The sequence below is a fragment of the Acinonyx jubatus genome, chromosome D3, assembly GCF_027475565.1.
Source record: "Acinonyx jubatus isolate Ajub_Pintada_27869175 chromosome D3, VMU_Ajub_asm_v1.0, whole genome shotgun sequence".
Classification (NCBI taxonomy): domain Eukaryota; kingdom Metazoa; phylum Chordata; class Mammalia; order Carnivora; family Felidae; genus Acinonyx; species Acinonyx jubatus.
Genome location: NC_069392.1, coordinates 18564610 through 18582456, shown reverse-complemented (window position 1 = coordinate 18582456; position 17847 = coordinate 18564610). Strand labels below are relative to the sequence as shown.

Sequence of the window (17847 nt, the reverse complement as noted above, 5' to 3'; positions counted from 1 at the left end):
TTAGATAAAATTAACCAATTCCTGGGGCACCTGGGTGGCTCGGTCGATTAAGTGTCAGACTCTTGATTTTGGCCTAAGTCATGATCTCACGGTTCGTGAGCTCAAGCCCTGTGTCAGGCTCTGCACTGACAACGCGGTGTCTTTCTCTGCCCCTTCCCTGCTCGCTCATGCATGTGAACTCACTGTCTCTCTCTCTCCCTTCCTCCCACTCTCAAAATAAATAAACTTAAAAAAAAAGTAACCATTCCTTGAAAACCACAAACTACCAACCACCACCCAATAAGAAAGAGATCATGTAAATCCATAATCTTACATTTTAAAGAATTTGAATTTGTACTTCAAAATCTTCCATTTAAGAAAACCCCAACCCAGATGATTTCACTGTTAAGTACTGTGAACTAGCTGAAGTGGTGTTGCCATATAACTATACAACAGATATGTTTGATGACTCATGTGATTTGCTAGCTTTGCAATTATGATACTTAATGGGTATTTTTAAGTGTTAGGAATTCACTTTTCAGGTTTTGCACATTAAATGAAACTATTCTACCAAGTATTTGAAGAAGAAATAACATTAATTCTGCATGATATTTAGAAAATAAAAGGTAGGAAACACCTCTGAAGTCATTTTGTGAAGCCACCGTTACCCTGGTACCAAACCCAGCAAAAACAGCACAAAAAAATAGCCCTCGTGAACATGGACACCAAAATCCTCAACAAAGTGTTAGCAGATCAATATATATATATGTATCATAACCAAGTAAGGTTTCTAAATGCCAAAACTGATTAAATATTTGAAAATCATTTAATGTGATTTATCACATTAACAGACTGAAAAAAAGTCATCAATCTTATCAGTTGATACAGAAAAATGTGTAACAGAATTCAACATTCTTTCATGATAAGAAAAGAGCAAACTTAGAATAGAAAGGACTTCCTTAACCTGATAAAGAGTATCAGTAGAGACCCACAGCTAACATCTTCCTTAATGACGAAAGATTGAATGTTTTTGCTTGACTATCAGAAACAAGGCCAAGATGTCTACTCTTACCACTCTTATTCAGCATTGCTCTGGAAATCCTAACCAGTGCCATAAGGCAAGAAAAACAAAAGGCATATAGATTGGAATGAAACAGATACAATTGATCATAAATGAGATGGTTTCTATGTTGAAAATCCCAAGGAATCTACAGTTCTTAGAACAAATAAGTGAGTTTAGCAAGGTTGCAGAATGAATACAAGGGAAGCAATCAAAAATCAATCATACTTCTGTAGATTAGCATTGGATAAATGGAGACTGAACCTAGAAAAACAGTAACATTTATGATAGCTCCACATTGGAAGCTTAGGTAGAAATCTGGCAAAATATTTGTGGGATCTGCATGCTGAAAACTACCAAATGCTGAAAGCAATCCAGGAAGACCTGAATAAGTGGAAAGAGAACTGTTCATGGGTTGGAACACTCAATAGAGTTAACGTCGTTTCTCTACAAATTAATTTGTAAAGTTAGTGTAATTCAAGGATTCTCTTGCATACTTGGATGTACTGATTCTAAAATTTACATGGAAAGGCAGAGGAACTAGAATAGCCAAGAGACCATTTTGCAAAAGAAGGAGAATGTGGGCAGAATCACACCATCCAATTTTAACTCTTGCTGTCAAGTTTTGCTGTACTCAGACGGTGAAGAGACAGACATAGAAGTCTTTGAAACAGTAGACAGCATCCAGGAGTAGACATACAAATATGTTCAGTTGATTTTGGATAGTTGCAAAGGCAATTCAGTGGAGGAAGATAGTCTTTTCAGTGTTGGAGGAACTGGACATCCATGTGCAGAAGTAGAAACTTCAGTACCTCCCACACTGGCGTAAAAACTAAAAATAGATCATAGATCTAAATGTAAAACTATAAAATGTCTAGAAGAAAATGTGTGATCTTGCATTAGGTGAAGTGTTTAGATGTAACATAAAAGCACAACCCATAAAAGAAAATACTGATGAATTGGACTTTGTCAAAATTGAAAGCTTTTGCTCTGCAAAAACTGTAATTAAGAGAGTGAAAAACAAGCCACAGCCTGGGAGAAAATGCTAGGAAATCACATGTCCAACAAAGAACTTGGATCCAGAATATTTATACCTGAATATATAAAATTCAAATGTAAGAAAACAAACAGCCCGATAAAAACCAGGCAAAGACCATATCCAGATGACAAATGAGCACATGAAGTGAGGCGCTCAGCATCATCAGCCATTAGGGAAATGCAAATGTGAGGTACCGCTACACGCCTTTTAGAATGACTGAAATTTAAAAACACCTAAGAAACTGACAATCTGAATGGGAAGATGTGAAGCAACTGTAACTCTCATACACTGCTGGTTGGAAAACAAAATGATAGAGCTACTCTGTCAAAAAGTCTAGCAGTTTCTTACCAAGTTGTGCACACATTGACCTAATACCTCCACAACCTAGCAGTCCCACTGCTAGCTATTTATCCAAGAGAAATAAAGACTGATAGTTACACAAAAACCTATATGTGAATGCATAGAATGGCTTTTTATTCATTGGCATGTGATCAGTGCCCTCCAAAAGCTAGGTGAGGACTAGGTCACTAAGCCCTGCCTGGATCTGCCAAGACCACCTGCCTCAGCCCTGATGGTTTTATGCTAATTGATTAATTTGAAGGTGAGCCACAAGACCCCAAGGGTGCTCCCCCATCCCACATGGAGAGCTGATGGAAGCTTGCTCTGAGCTAATTCAGCTCCCCACAAGTTCTGTCCATAACTAAAGGTCATCAGTTATACTGGGGATGGATGAAGTGTAGGATTAACGTGAACATAACCTTTCTGCCTAATGGTGTCTGGACCTTTGTATCAGTTGAAAATGGGACTGTGATTCTTGCTACTGGCCAGGCTTTAGGGAGTTTGTAGCCAAACTGGCAACCTCTGCCCCTCCCACATAATTCCTAATTATGAGAAAATGCTAATTGCAAAATGTAAATTGAAAAAATAATTATGGTGTTCCTTTATAGATCCTATCAGTGTTTGTATGACCAAAACTTTGGCTTGATTTCTCTTTCAGATCACAAAAATGGACAGCACTTTATAATACCTCAAATGGCAGACAGGTAAGGCTGTTGAAATACCAATCAATTTTATCTGTCACTGTTATTTCCTTGGTTGTATAGTGTTTAAGTGTATTATATTTTGTATTTAACAAAGCCCATACATTTTTCTCTTTTATGGCTATACAATTTGGAAATAAGACGGCTGTAAGTAAACCACCATGTAAAACTTAAGCTTGAAAGAGTACACGTAACAAATTTACTAGTAAGAAAATTGGAGTTAGGGATGTCCCAATTTTAGCCAGTTGGGACAGTGTATTGTGTCTATAGATATCTCAGAATATTTCTGTATTGTAATAGAAGATATTCTTTGTCTATAACCATGACTGACAAAATTTTTAAGGGGTGAATAATAAATATTTTAGGCTTTGTGGGCCACACAGCCTCTGTCACAACTATTCTGCCAATTGTAGATGCACGCATCCATGAATGTTATGTAAATGAAGGGCATATCAGTTGCAAGAAGATTTTATTTCTGCACACTGAAATGTGGATTTCATAGAATTCTTCACATTATGAAATATTTTTCTTTTGTTTTGGGATTTTTTTTCCCAAACCATGTAAGAATGTAAAAACATTTAGCTCAGGAACCGAACAAAAAAATGGGCTATAATCTGCCTACCCCTGGTCTGTGAGGTTAGATGAGTTCACAGCTGCAGGAATGAACTTGAAATTCTTATTTAACCAATTACCTTTGCACAAATACTGTCAAGAGTTTATGAAATGATTAGCTGCTGTTCTAGATGTAATCTTGCCCTTCTGGTTTTTCTCATTCTGCCCTTTTCGTATTTCCTTCTGTCGTGCTATTTTTTTTTTTTTTTTTTTTAATACTTTAAGAATTGTGACTTCTCACATAAAGGGGTTGGCGACTAGCCTGGCAGTAGTTTTTGTCTTTTAGTTATCCGGTGATTATTTTTCCCTTTACTATGTTACCTGAGCATGATATTTCTAAAAGGAGTTAGGAGTTTTTGTGTTCAGAGTTTTCTCACTAACTCTAATGGGCTGTAGAATTTTTGTTTCTGACCATGTCCATGAACTGTAATTAATGTCTTGATGCTTTGACTATCTTAATCTTCTGCCAAGCTCACAAAAATGGTTTTTATTTATGTGCTTATTAGTTTTGTACATTTTCTTAGCAGCCTGGATTTGTCTGAATTGGCAAAAGCTGCTAAGAAGAAGCTTCAATCTGTGAGTATCTCTGTTTCCTAGTGAAGTTCAGTGTGGAGTTCAGTTCATGCATCCTGCTAATTCCTATCCTTAGCCCGTTACCTGTTACATCAGATGACTTTTCATACTCTCAGATGTTGTTAAATCAGAAGCAGAGCACTGAGTATGTAGAGAAGAAGATGGGAAGTACTATTAAGTTTAGTAGATCCAATTTATTGGCTCTGCTTCAAGTAATGGTGTTTTTTCTCTGTCGTTTTCAAAGTGAAGACTGTGCCTTTGACATTAGGAAGCTGTTTCTTTTCATAAGAGTTCCTTAGTTTCTCTCCCTGTAAAACAGTAAGCGGGACACACTTGGTAGGATTCCTTCTGGTAGCCTTATAGCACACTAGGGAATGGCACAATTTGGTACTGGAATGGTGAGTACCGCAGCTCCACCTGCTGCCATCTGGGGTCCAGCCGCCAGTATCATGGTCTTGCTTAGCCTGCTTCATTCATCAGAGCTTTGTAAGTGCATGCTGTCGAGGGCTGGTGGTCCTGCCCCAGGTGTGCACTCAGAGCTCACCCAGCTCCCTTCGGTCTGCATACTTCTTTCCAGCCTGCCCACCTCAGCCCTAGTCAGGACCCTGACCAGCCAGCTTCTCTGGGAGTGCTTTCCCTTTGTTGGCCCCCCCCCCCCCCCCGTTGAAGCCTCACCAGGGTGCTTCCCCAACCACTGTAACCACCAGATTTCCCGCCTCTGGCTGTCCTCACAGCCCTCTGGATCTGAACCAAGATTCCTAACTTCTTTTCTTCACCTCAAAGAGTGTCATCCAGTTCTCACCATTCAGTTTTTGCCCTGCTTTCCATCTGATTCCCGCTGCGTACCTGCGCACATGCATGTGTGTGTTTGTGCGTGTGTGTGCATGCACACATGTGTGCAAGCGCAAGTGTTTGTTTCTTTTTGGGTTTACACTCTCTAAGGCCACCTTCAGGTCCTCTCTCGGGAATCCTGTCTTTCTGCAGTCTTCTCCTTCCCCAGCTTCCAGCCCTTTTGTCGTTCAAGTAACTGAAATCTGACCACCTTGACAGTATAGGTGGAAGTTTCCCCAAGCCTGACTCTGAAGCTGCACCTCTCCCCTAATGTAGGACTTTCTCCTCGTTCCTCTTCACTAGCGCTCCAAATAATACTAAGTACTGAATATGACATACAAGTGAGTCTATCGTTACTAGTATTTGTGATATGAAATAAATGTATTTTATGCAATCTGGTGTCTCTGTGTTCTGTATCTGTGGTTTTGTGTGTCTGTGTGTTTTATCACCTTTCTTAAATTAAGGCGGTCATATGGTAGCATGATTAAGATGATAACCTTTGGAATCAGATAGCACCAAATAGTCTGTGATTTCATTTTAATTACTTAAGAGTATATAAGCCAATTTTTATTTTAAATAATTCAGACATTATAGATAATACTCAGGCTCCCTTAACTAACCTACATTTGCTAGACTGAAAACCGCATAAAGGTGGGGTTATGTCTGTAATATTTCTAGCATGTGGCAGGCACTAGACAAATATGTGGAACAAAGTTGAGTACAGATCCCAAGAACCTGGGCTTTGGTCAGACTGGTCAGTTAGAGAGCTCATCTCTGACAAGCTCCTTAGCCTTTGTGCTCTGTTGTGTCCTCTCCTGGAAAGAGGACTTACGATCCATCAGTGGCTGCAGGTCTGAACTGCTCAGTGAGACAGGCTGCTGTCAATACCTATTGACCCCACCCAGTGGTCTCCTCACAAGGGACAGCTTGATCAGTGCCACTTCAGTGGTTGTCCCACAGTATCTCCCTCCCTGATAAGAAACTGAGAAAAATATAATTAGACTAATGTGTTTGTTGAATTAGTTAAGCGTTAACATTTGGAGAGACTTAAACTTGGATCTCAGGTCCATTACTTGCTGGCTTTGTGGCTTTAGGCAAGCTGCTAATTTCTGGGCCTCAATTTCCTTGTCTGTAGGGTGGGATGATCATAGTTTCTATCTGCACAGAAGTGTCATGAGTATTAATATGATGACAGTAGCACAGTACCTGAGGTGTGAGCCCTCAGTATTGCTGTTGCAGTTACTGTCAGTAATAATAATCTTAGCTTGTAGCCCCTTATTGGAAAGAGACCGATATTTGTGATGCAAGTTTAGGTCTCCAGTCGCTCGTCATCTTATCCAGCAAAACGCTATCAGAGCTTATTTTCAATTACAAATATAAGTTAACCACACTAGAGAAAATTTGGAAAATGGACAAGGGGAATACTTTTCATTCACTGTATTCTTAATGGATTCAGGCACAGTATTTTGATATGTTTCTTCTAATTCTCGTTTCATATGCCTATCATTTTTTTTAATGGAAGCTCAATCATAATTATAGGATTTTATATCCTGCTTCTTTCATCCAGCAATTGTATTCATTTTAGCGAGCTCTCACAAGGTCTGTGTAGCCAGCATTTTAAATTGCCACATAAAATACCTTCTGGTCAGCGTGTGCTGGATATTTCCTGGGCCCCATCTCTGTGCCAGGTACTGTGGGTGGACGTAAGGAATACGGTCAGGAATAAAAGACATTCAGTGTCAACTAAAAAGTGACTGCCACCAAACATCTGGGTGTTTTTTATGAGGGGAAAAGTGCAGAGAACTAGAGCCACCTGGTGGACGCTTAGCCTCAGGTGGCTTGAGGAAGACCCTGAGTGTCTTGTTTATCCCAGTGGCCGCCAGGCAGGCGTTCCAGGCAGTGTGGAGATTGTTTTGTTGGCCAACACTGCACAATGTACTGAGTATAGACAGGTGTTTTTTGCTGGGGACACTTGGTTTGGGGGATTGGAAGCCTGCTTACTGAAGAATACAGCAGACTTGCCGAAGTCTGGGTGGTAGCTTGTGCGGTGGCATGTTTTATCTTTTCAGAATGGCATGTTTTGGCGTCTCTATCCCATCAAGGGTTTAGGATTCTTTATATTCAGAGGCACTGGCAGTTGCTCACGAGCAGAAGAGGGGGACTTTAAAGGGTGATGTCACGCGAAGAGTGGAGAACTGGACCCTACTTTTGAGATTGTGCACTTCAGATGCCTCTTACTCCTTCATAGCACACCCCTGTCTACGTATTACAAAGGAGTGAGGCTGCTGTGGGAGGCAGAAATTTCTAGAGGAGCTGTACTGTTCTGGAAATGTTATTGTCTGTTTAACAGTCGGTATTTTACTAAGCACTGGCTTTGGATAAGACATTGGAGATCAAAGGGTGAATTAAGTCACAATGCCCACTCATTCTGCTAGTGTTAATCCTTGTCCCTTGTGTTCCTGATATTTTTTTACTTGCAGCTAAGTAATCATTTGTTTGAAGAACTTGCCATGGATGTGTACGATGAAGTTGACAGGCGAGAGACTGATGCAGGTGACTGAACACGTGGCTTTTTCTAATAAGCTTCTCTTGTCAGTGGGCAGTGACAAGCTGCCCACCTCAGTGTTTTACTTGCCTGATTTCTCCTGTCCTGATGATGCGTGTGTCGACATTTACTTTTGTGTATGTTGGTTTCGGAGTGTGCTTCCCCGAGTCTCCCTCATGACATGGGAGCCGCGGCTGTCAGAGGGGCGGTGGCGCACCCATGGTGATAAGATTCTATCTCTGGCTCTTTCCTCTGGCTAGTCTGGCTTGCCACGCAAAACCACAGCACCCTGGTAACCGAGACAACTGTCGTCCCCTTTCTTCCGGTCAATCCTGAGTACTCTTCAACACGGAATCAGGCAAGTGGCCGAATCTGAGAAGGAACTGGTAGTGTTATTTGGAGAATGGCTGATAACATGGTATTTCATTTTCCCAGGACAGGTATTTTACACTTTTGTTTGATTAAAATGTTAATTGTCCTTTATGTATATACACACACACGCGCGCACAAAAAACTCAAGAAATTGGTAAGAAAAGCAAAAAATGTAAACAGAAGCCTGTCAAAGAATATGAAACAATTCACGGAGGAAATATAAATGGCTTACAAATGTGAAGAAATGTTTAACCTTATTAGTGATCCAAGAAAGCATTAATGAAAAGGCATTAATGAAAATTTCATCAACCCAATTAATAAAGAATGTAATAAAGGATACTTGAAGCTGGTAGGGGTATGGTGAAATGGGCTTTCTGATGCTGCAGGTAAGAGTTTCTGTTGCTGTAGACTTCAGAAAGTCAGTTTGTTAACTGATTTTAAAAGCCTCAAAATTAAGTCCATCCTTTCACACCAGAAATCTTTAGTTGGGAATATATGCTAGTAAAATAAAAATACAAAGAATTATGCATGGTGATTTTCTTCAAAGCACTGTATAAAATAATAGAGCATTCAAAACAGCCTAAGCACCCATAATGAGGAGAAAAGTTGAGTAAATTGGGAAGGGTTTTTAATGTTTATTGATTAATGGCAATGGCAGTTCCCAGCATTTTTAACTTTACCTTGAAGTTTTACAATTTTCTTCCAAATTTTTCATTATTGGGTCTACTCTAAAATTGAATTGTAATGGAAAAAAGCATCAGGTAGAAACATTCTGTTTTTTTTTTTTTTCAGAAATGTGCATTGTGAGAATTTAAATGGTATCTAGTTCTCTTATGTAGATGGTTCTAGACTATTTGCAAGGAAAACATTGATGTGTGACTCCATTAACCTGCGATGGTACTTTGATCCTGTTTGGAAGTCTGCTGAAATCTGACGATAGTGTAACTGGTTTTATGTGAATATTGACGCATATGTTTTCACATGTGGAAATATTTCCAATTATTTTCTCACTCAGGGCAGACAGAAACTAGCTCGGTTTAACGCCCATGAGTTTGCCACACTGGTCATCGACATTCTCAGTGATGCCAAGAGGAGACAGCAAGGCAGTCCTCTTTCTGGTTCAAAAGGTAACTGTTTCAAACCACTAAATGTTTGCTTCTTTGGTCTTCTAAACTTGACACACGTGTTAAGTTTAAAATGACAAACTAATTAAAGCAGTCATAATGAAAAGTTTACCTTTTTTGAGCCCTGATGAATGATAAATATTTCAGTGTTACTAACTGCTATTCAAATTTACCTTATATGTTTCTTCCTCTTAGATCACCTATCTTCCTATAGAATTGCATCCGGAGTGTTACAGCTCTTTTAGAATTTGTCTGTCAGGTTTTCCAGTCCTTACTGGAAACCCCCCAACTCCTCCCAGTTAAAAAAACAAAAAATGCATCCTGAAATTAACCCAAAAGTCTGACTTAGATCTTATTAAAGGGCATAAGAAAATCAACCCTCTTAATTGATATTACAGCTTACCTGCTGTTGCTTACATACAAAACTGAGTTCTAAATAATTAAAACTTGTTACTATAAACTTTAGATGTCTTCAGTAAGAATTGTTGTGGTTTAAAATTGTAGAGAGCACCAAGCCCCATTTTCCAAGGTGCCCCGTTGCATCTAGTTCAGTAGCTCAGCGTCCTGAGTCTGTGCTTAGGAACACACTTTTCCCCATCTCCCGTTACTCTATACTTACTGGTTTTTTTCTAATTATATATAATACATTTTTTCCTAAGTTTACTTATTTTGAGAGAGAGAGAAGGTGTGTGCACACAAGTGGGGGGGGGGGTGGGGGCAGAGAGAGAAGGGGAGAGAGAATCCCAAGCACGTTTAATGCTGTCAGTACAGAGCCTGCCTGATGTGGGGCTCAATCCCATGAACTGTGAGATCATGACCTGAGCCGAGATCAAGAGTAGACTCAACTGACTGAGCCCCCAAGGTGCCCGTAGAATATGTTTTTTATTATAAAGCATTTAAATTTTTTTAATGTTTATTTATATTTTAGAGAGAGAGAGAGAAAGAGAGACAGAGCGTGAGTGGGGAGGGGCAGAGAGAGAGGGAGACATAGAATCCGAAGCAGGCTCTAGGCTCTGAGCTGTCAGCACAGAACCTGACACAGGGCTGAAGCCCACGAACCGGGAGATCATGACCTGAGCCAAAGTCAGATGCTTTAACTGACTCAGCCACCCAGGTGCCCCTATTATTAAAGCATTTAAATGGAAGAAGTACAGACTATAAAAATTAAGTTTTCAGTTAGCATCGTATTCCCCAAAGACAGTAATCATCAACTGACATCAGTTTTTGATTTTACTAGTTCAACAGGAATAAGCAGATTCTAAGGAAATTTACTAAATTTTGGCAAAGGTGTAGTGGTAAAGGTCCTTATGTAAATTTGAAATGTCAAAATGTACATACTCTTTGATTTGGTGGTTCCATTTCTAGCTAACTTGAGGGTAAACAATCAAAGATGTTACACATATATGTAACACTGAAAACATTAGAAACAGGTAACAGTTTGCAACAGGTAAGCAGTGAGAATTTGAATATATTTGAGTAGTGCAACCTTTTTTTTCCCAAAGAATATAGAGTGATATAAAGTAATAAATCAGTTTTTCTAAAAAAGGTTTAGTGTAATCGCAGTTTTGTAAGGAGACCATTTATACACATACATATGTGCAAGTGAATATATCACATGGAAGTACTGTGTAAATACATAATCAGCCGTCGTTATTTGCAGATCCCATATTTGCAAATTCATCTGTTAACTGAAATTTATCTGTAACCTCAACATCAGTACTCCCCATGGAAACTTGTGGACATGTGCAGAGTGGCAAAATATTTGAGTCACCCAAAACACACATTCCCAGCTGAAACTGAACTAGGCCGTGCTCTGCCTTTTTGTCTCAATTCTCATATTGTTAATAAGTGTCCTTTTTAGGTCTACTTAGTACCACATTTTTACATTTTTGTGCCTTTTGTTGATGATTTTGCTGCTTAAAATGGGCCCGCGGCATTGTACTCAAGTGCTCTCTGGGGCTCCTAAGCACAAGGAGGCTGTGATGTGCCTTATGTAGAAAATACCTGTGTGAGATAAGGTTCGTTCGCACATGAATTGGATAGTGCTGTTCGATGTTAATGAATCGACAATGTATATTAAAGGTGTTTTTATGGGGCGCCTAGGTGGCTCAGTTGATTAAGTGTCTGATTTTGGCTCTGCAGGTCATCATCTCACGGTTCATGAGTTCAAGCCCCACGTCAGGCTCTGTGCTGACAGCTCAGAGCCTGGAGCCTGCCTTGGATTCTGTGTGTCTCTCTCTGTTCCTCCCTCGCCCTCTCTCTCTCGAAAATAAACATTAAAAACAAAAAAATTTTTTAAGGTGTTTTTAGGGGCACCTCAGTAGCTCAGTCTCAGTTTAAGTGTCTGACTCTTGATTTTGGCTCAGGTCATGATCTCATGGTTCATGAGTTTGAGCCCCACATTGGGCTTTTCGCTGACAGCACAGAGCCTGCTTGGGATTCTGTCAGTCTCCCTCTCTCTGCCCCTCTGCATGTGCGTGCTCTCTCTCTCTCTCTCAAAATAAATAAATAAACATTAAATATAAATATATATTATGTTAAACATAAATGTAAATAAACACATATGTATATATTCAATGTTTATTTATTTTAGGGAGAGAGAGAGAAAGAGCATAAGTGAGGTGGGGGAGGGACGAGGGCAGAGGAGCTGAAGCGGGCTTTACGCTGACCGCAGAGCCGATGTGGTGCTCAAACTCAAACTGTGAGATCATAACCTGAGCCAAAGTCAGATGGTTAACTCACTGAGCCACCCAGGCGCTCGTAAAAATATATGGATATATATTCTAAAGGTGCCTTTAAACAGAAACACACATAAAGTAAGGTTCTATATCGATTGGTTGACAGAAATGATGTGACCAGAGGCTGGCAGGAACCCAACCCTGTGTTTCCACAGAAACGATGGTCACTGGTTCAGGACTTGCTAATTTAGTCTTCACAGCAACTTTCTATACCATACCAACTGCTGTTGATGAAATTGGCTCTTTATATGTATATGTTTAGGGAAAACTCTGGAAGGGTATAGACCAACATAGATCAATAGCTAGGAGTGATTACCATTATTCTATATGGAGTATTGCCTCTTTTCTATTATTATTATTATTATATATATTTTTAGCTAGAGTGAGTGGGGTAGAGGGGTAAGGGGGTGGGGAGAGAGAGAACGAGAGAGAAAGAGAGAGACAGAGAGAGAGAATCCTAAGCAGGCTCCACACTCAGCACAGAGCCCAACACAGGACCATGGGATCATGACCTGAGCTGAAATTAGGAGTCAGACACTCAACTGACTGAGCGACCCAGGCACCCCAGCATTGAGTATTATTTCTGTAGTCAGATGATACATATATTTTAAATATTAATTTGAAAACTTAAAATTCCTTTTGAGTAACCATAATTTGTCACCCAGATACAAACCAGAAATAACACTGGAAATCAGAGGTCAGCTTGAGTTGACTGAGAGAAGTTGGAGAGGCTTGGATAATTTGTGAAATGTTTTATTCAAAGCGTGTTAGAGCCTGTGGAATCATCCCTGCTCCCCTGTAGGCCATACCTTCCTGGCATGGGTATGTGTGTCCACTGAGTTGTTTTCTCCTCTGGCAGTCAGCTGACTAAATGCCAGGAGCCTGTTCTTTGAGCACCAAGTTCACTAGGCTCCATTTTAACAGTTTCTTTTCCATGTCATTACCTTGTAAACAAGTTACAATTAAAATAGAATCCCAGTTAATCTTATAGTAGTTACAGTGTTATTTCCATGAGTTGGAACTAAGCTCTGTGCTCTGTCTCCTGGAATAATGAGAAACTTGGGAGCCTGCCTTCTCAATCTGAGCAGCACTTTCCCAAACCACCTAATTAATTTGCCCACATTTGCTAAGTGGCCTGCAGGGATGCTTAAATACCTCCATGCAGTTGATAGTAAGGCCCTTTCTGGTTGATAACCTCTGTGATTCCTGTTTTGGTGTGAATATAACATTGCTATTTCTGTCATTTTCTTTTAGTCTTTAAATGGCTAAACCCAAAAATCCTCCCAGTGGATTTTGGGGATAAAAGTTTTTTTTAGGCCTGAAGAAAAGTTGTTTGTTTCTGTTGATAGACAACGTGGAGCTCATACTGAAAACAATCAGTAACCAGCACAGTGTCGAGAGTCAAGACAATGACCAGCCGGACTATGACAGTGTGGCCTCAGATGAAGACACGGATCTGGAACCTACTGCAAGCAAGGCAAATAGGCAGAAGGTGAGGTGACATGTTGCACACAGAAAGGAAGAACATGTTTCTTTCTGAAATCTTTCCTCCTGCAAAATCGCCTTATTTATCAACCACTGTGAAAAGTGCTCTGGAGGTACTGTTCGGCTTACTACCAGCTTAGACCAGTGAGGTCAACAGGGGGTCCGTGTCTCTAAGTCCGTTGCCAAATCACAGCTTTAGTTGTGACTTTATAAAACTTGTGAGCAGGGACCAGTGCATTTTATTCTTCCGACAAATGTTTACTGAGTGACTTCTCTGGATAATACTCTCCCGAATGAGGCCTGGTCCCTTTCCTGTGAGGCTCTCTCTGCCTAGTTGCCTAGTAGGAGAGAGAACTGCTCTCAATGGTTCAAAGTGTCATAAGAAGCACAAACGGAAGCTGGGGGGTAGGGGTGTGTGAGGAGATGCAGCTTGTTGCTGAGGACAGGTGTCAGGGGAGGCTGTGTAAGTGGGGTAGCAGTTAATATATGCCTTAAAGGATGCACAGGGTTAGGCATGTGGAGAGGCAGAGAAGGGTGGTCTGGGCAGAGGGAAGGTGAAAGAGGGCATCTGGAGGAACCCGCTCATGTGTAGAGACAGCCAAAAACGAGTGGAACTCAGAGCAGCAGCAGAGGGCAGGGCTCATACCACAGAGGAATGTGACACCAGGCTGAAGAGTCCATACCTTGGCGGACAGCACAGAGCCCGAGAAGCTCTTAGGCAGGTGAGGAGAGCTAAGGTCAGCAGTTTGGGTTCCTCTCTTTTGGGAGTACTGTTCTCGGTGGGTCAGAGAGTGGAGGAAGATAAGAAACCCAGGTGGGGTAGTGCTGGAGGTCCATACAAGAGCTGACGCGGGCCACCACGGGCCCCGTGCTGAGAGAGTCTAGGTGGAAGGGAAGTCTTGGTAGCAGAGTAAACGTGGGCCCAGGGAGAAGCAGTAAAGGCCTGGCCAGTTCACCCACTGCTGAGTCACCAGGACCTTGCCCCAGATCTGGCCCACAGAGGGGCTCAGCAAACGTTTGAGAACAGGTGGACAGGAAGACAAATAAACAGTGATAAGTTGGATGTGTGCAGTGGGGGTATGGACTTAAAAAGGATGTGTCCAGAGCTGTCCAGCTCACACGACTATAAGAAGGGTGGAGCCCCTGACAGATGCAGGGGATGCGGAGGGGACAGCAGAGGTCACTTGCCCCATCTTATCCGCCTCTGTCCAGTGTCCCTGAAGCACCAGATTCAGTCAGAGCAAAAGCCAAAGTCATGACCAGATCCTACCAGCTGGCTTCTTCCTCTCTGCCTTGCACACCCACGCCCTCTAGCTGAGCTCTGCTGCTGGCTAGAATGTTCCTCCTCCGGACAGTCACTCAACTACTGTCCTTCCACTTGACTAGTGTCCTTCTGGCTGTTACTCATGTCTCACCTACCCAAAGGCTTATCTCACCTGCCTTATTAAAACGCACCCACTTCACCCCTACTTCTCTCCCCGGCCCCTTACCCTGCTCCATATTCTCTTTTCCACAGCACTTGTCATCTTCTGTCTCTCTCCCACTCTGCTAGGGTGCAAACACTGTGGAAGCAGGGATCTTTGTTTTCCCTTTTTACATATCCCAAGTCCCTAGAACACTGCCTGATGCTCAATACAGATTGGAATGAATGAATTACTGAAAGAACGAATTTTTAAAAAGAAAAGGAGGGTACCTGGCTGGTTCAGTTGCATGTGACTCTTGATCTTGGGGTTGTGAGTTCGAGCCCCACATAGGGTGCAGAGATTACTTAAAACCTTTAAAGAAAAAGGAATGGGCAAGAGAAAGTCAGGCAATACCAGAAAAATGCACTGAGAGAGTCATCGTCAGACTAGATTTAGGGCTGCACCTCCTGTTCTGTTAGAAAATATCGACTCTAGTATTTTTCAAGTATTACAGTAATTCTACCTTTATGTTTTATTTTTGCATTATTCCCTGAAGGCTTGATTTGGTTTGATTAACTTTGCAGTCCAGCTGGCATGGTCAGACTTTAGAAATTCTTTAGCTGTGAGTCTTGAATGTTATCATCATCTCCGATTGTGAACATTTTCCCCAATTTATTTTTAGAGCCTAGATTCAGATTTATCAGATGGACCAGTCACTGTGCAGGAATTTATGGAGGTCAAAAACGCTCTAGTGGCTTCTGAGGCCAAGATACAACAGCTAATGAAGGTGAATAACAACTTGAGTGACGAGCTGAGAATTATGCAGAAAAAGGTAACATGTCAATAAATGCCAGGATGATTGACTCTTTAACCCTGTAGCATAAGGAAGAATCCCAGGCACGATGCTTGTGGGCAGAGGGGGAGAAAAGCAGTTATTGTAACAGACCTAAGAACCTTTGGCCAAGCTGTCTTTTTGGAAGCAGTGTGTATTTGGAGTTCAGACGAAGTGGTTTTGATGAGAAATAAATCCAGAGTGAATTTCCCAAGTAGTTGACACGTAATAACCTAGTTGCGGCCACCTTTGCACTACGTGCTCCCTGGGAATCTGCATGCCCCTCCAGGGATGCAGTCCTTGCTGTTTATTGCTCCTTCTAAAGACTAATCACACCGTGAAGACAGAGCGGACAAAAGCCCTGGACAGGTGTCTGTGCTGACCAGCACTCCGTGCAGGGGCTGTCATCCCTGCTCACTCTTAGTCTCAGTTGTTACCCACCAGCTCCAGCAGCCCCATCCCACACCCCCGCTCTGTTTTCCACCGGTACTTCTAATTTATGATATCCTCAGAGCCTACAGCAGGGCCTGCCACAGAGTAGGCGCTCAGTAAATACAAGAAAACATTTTTCATGTGCATGAGTGAGAGCTGTACAAATCCCATTTGGCATTTTCTCATTCACTCCTTTTTGGGAGAGTGAGAAATATGTGAACATATTAATCTCTAAAAGGAGTGTGGCTAATAGTAGCAAGGAATATGCTTAAGAGGGGGGTTATGGACATAACTCTTTACGAGAAGGCTAAGAAAAGGAAGTTTTAAAAATTCTCAATTCTGTCTAAGACTTTGTGCGTGCTATTACCATCATTCAGTTCTCTACAAGATGAGATTTTGTACGCTTCCCTTAAGCAGAAACAAAACAAAGTATGTGTCTGTGCCTTAATTCTGTCATTTGAAGAGTAGTGTTTCAGAATCATTATCAAGAACAGAGGACAAGGTTCGCTCCCTTTGTGACTGGGCACTTTCCAGTGACGCTCCCTAAAGGAAGGCCAAAGAACTAAAAAGTCTGTCCCCTCTTCCTGTCAAGGACAGGCACCGCAGTGCACTCTCACCTGGGGCTTGGTCTAGAATTCTTTTGATGTTGAGATCTAGACCTTTTTTTTTTTTTTAGAAATATGCTCCAAACCTACAATACTGCCTCAAGATCAACCAGATTTCTATCCAACACCTGTTCTGTGCCAGCCTGGCCCTGTCTAGGGCTGGTGTGCAGCCATGAACAAGGCAGACCAAGAGCCCTTTTGCTGTGTAATCATAGAGGGCTTGCACTTCCTCTGTGTTTTCTGAAGTATCTTCTATTTAATGAATTATAGTTTGTCCCATTAACTGAACTAATAAATTTGTTGAGGTGACTCTTTCTGAAACATGCCGACTTTGCCAGTATAAATCAGTCTGCTAAGCATCACCTTTTTTTCATTTTCTTTTTTTTTTTCTAAAATGCTCTTTTAGTATTTATAGAAGTCACCAGAGATAACCTCGTATCTTTGAAAACAAATGTCTTGAACCTTGAGAAATGCAGAGTGAAATTATTTGCCATTGCTCATGGATTATCTCCTCAATTCTTAGAAATGCTCTTGATTTCTGGAACTATTGAATTATCTGTAAGTTTTCATGACCTGTTACACTCCTTCCAAACAAAAAGTATGATCTGATTCTTATTAAGATTGGCATCAATCAAATTTATTCTAGAACATCTCTCTAAATACAGAGGACTAAAATTTTTTGAAATCAAGACAAGGAACTTGTGCTCATCAAAACACATTCAAGTAAAATCCACGCTGGATGTTTTAGAGGCATGAAAAGCGTTAAGATGAAGTTTCACGTTTCAAGACCTTGTCTAAAAAACCCTAAGGGAAGGTTTTTACACAGACACATGACCAGACACCCCAGTTGCTCATCCAGAGGCATGTGTCTGTTCTCCTCACTCCCTGCACTGCGTCCATTTCACTTTAGGATAGGGGCTCTCTAATAAATAGTTTGACAGGCACCTGATGCCTGCCTCTGTCCTGGAATGTAGGAATTTTCGGTGGCTGCTTATCACTTTGCAGCTGTTCTTTCTTTGGAAAACAAGTCGCAGTTAGAAGTTATACCCTGAAAGCCTTTGTGGTATAGAAGCAATCTGTCTGCCATTCTTTAGTGGATCACATATAGAAAAAAACAAGAAATGAGGGGATTTCTGTGGCAGAAGCAGTAAGTCAGACTGTCACAAAAATTTGGCAC

The 17847-nt window shown here is 41.2% G+C and overlaps 1 protein-coding gene and 1 non-coding gene across 21 annotated transcripts in view; both read left to right on the top strand.

Moving 5' to 3' along the window:
• GIT2 (GIT ArfGAP 2) overlaps window positions 1–17847 on the top strand; it is a 51841-nt gene that overhangs the window by 16738 nt on the left and 17256 nt on the right. For 8 of the 20 annotated variants that reach the window (XR_008291698.1, XM_053206066.1, XM_053206063.1 and 5 more), the window contains exons 8-14: window positions 3076–3121; window positions 4255–4306; window positions 7615–7687; window positions 7940–8037; window positions 9067–9178; window positions 13263–13405; window positions 15484–15633. Coding sequence is in view for 19 of the 20 variants with exons in the window: in XM_053206066.1 (XP_053062041.1) it covers window positions 3076–3121; window positions 4255–4306; window positions 7615–7687; window positions 7940–8037; window positions 9067–9178; window positions 13263–13405; window positions 15484–15633 (674 nt within the window). In the remaining variant the exon portion in view is untranslated. The remainder of the gene's footprint in view (window positions 1–3075; window positions 3122–4254; window positions 4307–7614; window positions 7688–7939; window positions 8038–9066; window positions 9179–13262; window positions 13406–15483; window positions 15634–17847) is intronic. The other 12 variants (XM_027044089.2, XM_053206065.1, XM_053206061.1 and 9 more) reach the window with 6 other exon arrangements.
• LOC113595193 (U7 small nuclear RNA) lies at window positions 9401–9462 on the top strand. Its single transcript, XR_003415682.1, has one exon. It is a non-coding gene; the product is annotated as a U7 small nuclear RNA (small nuclear RNA).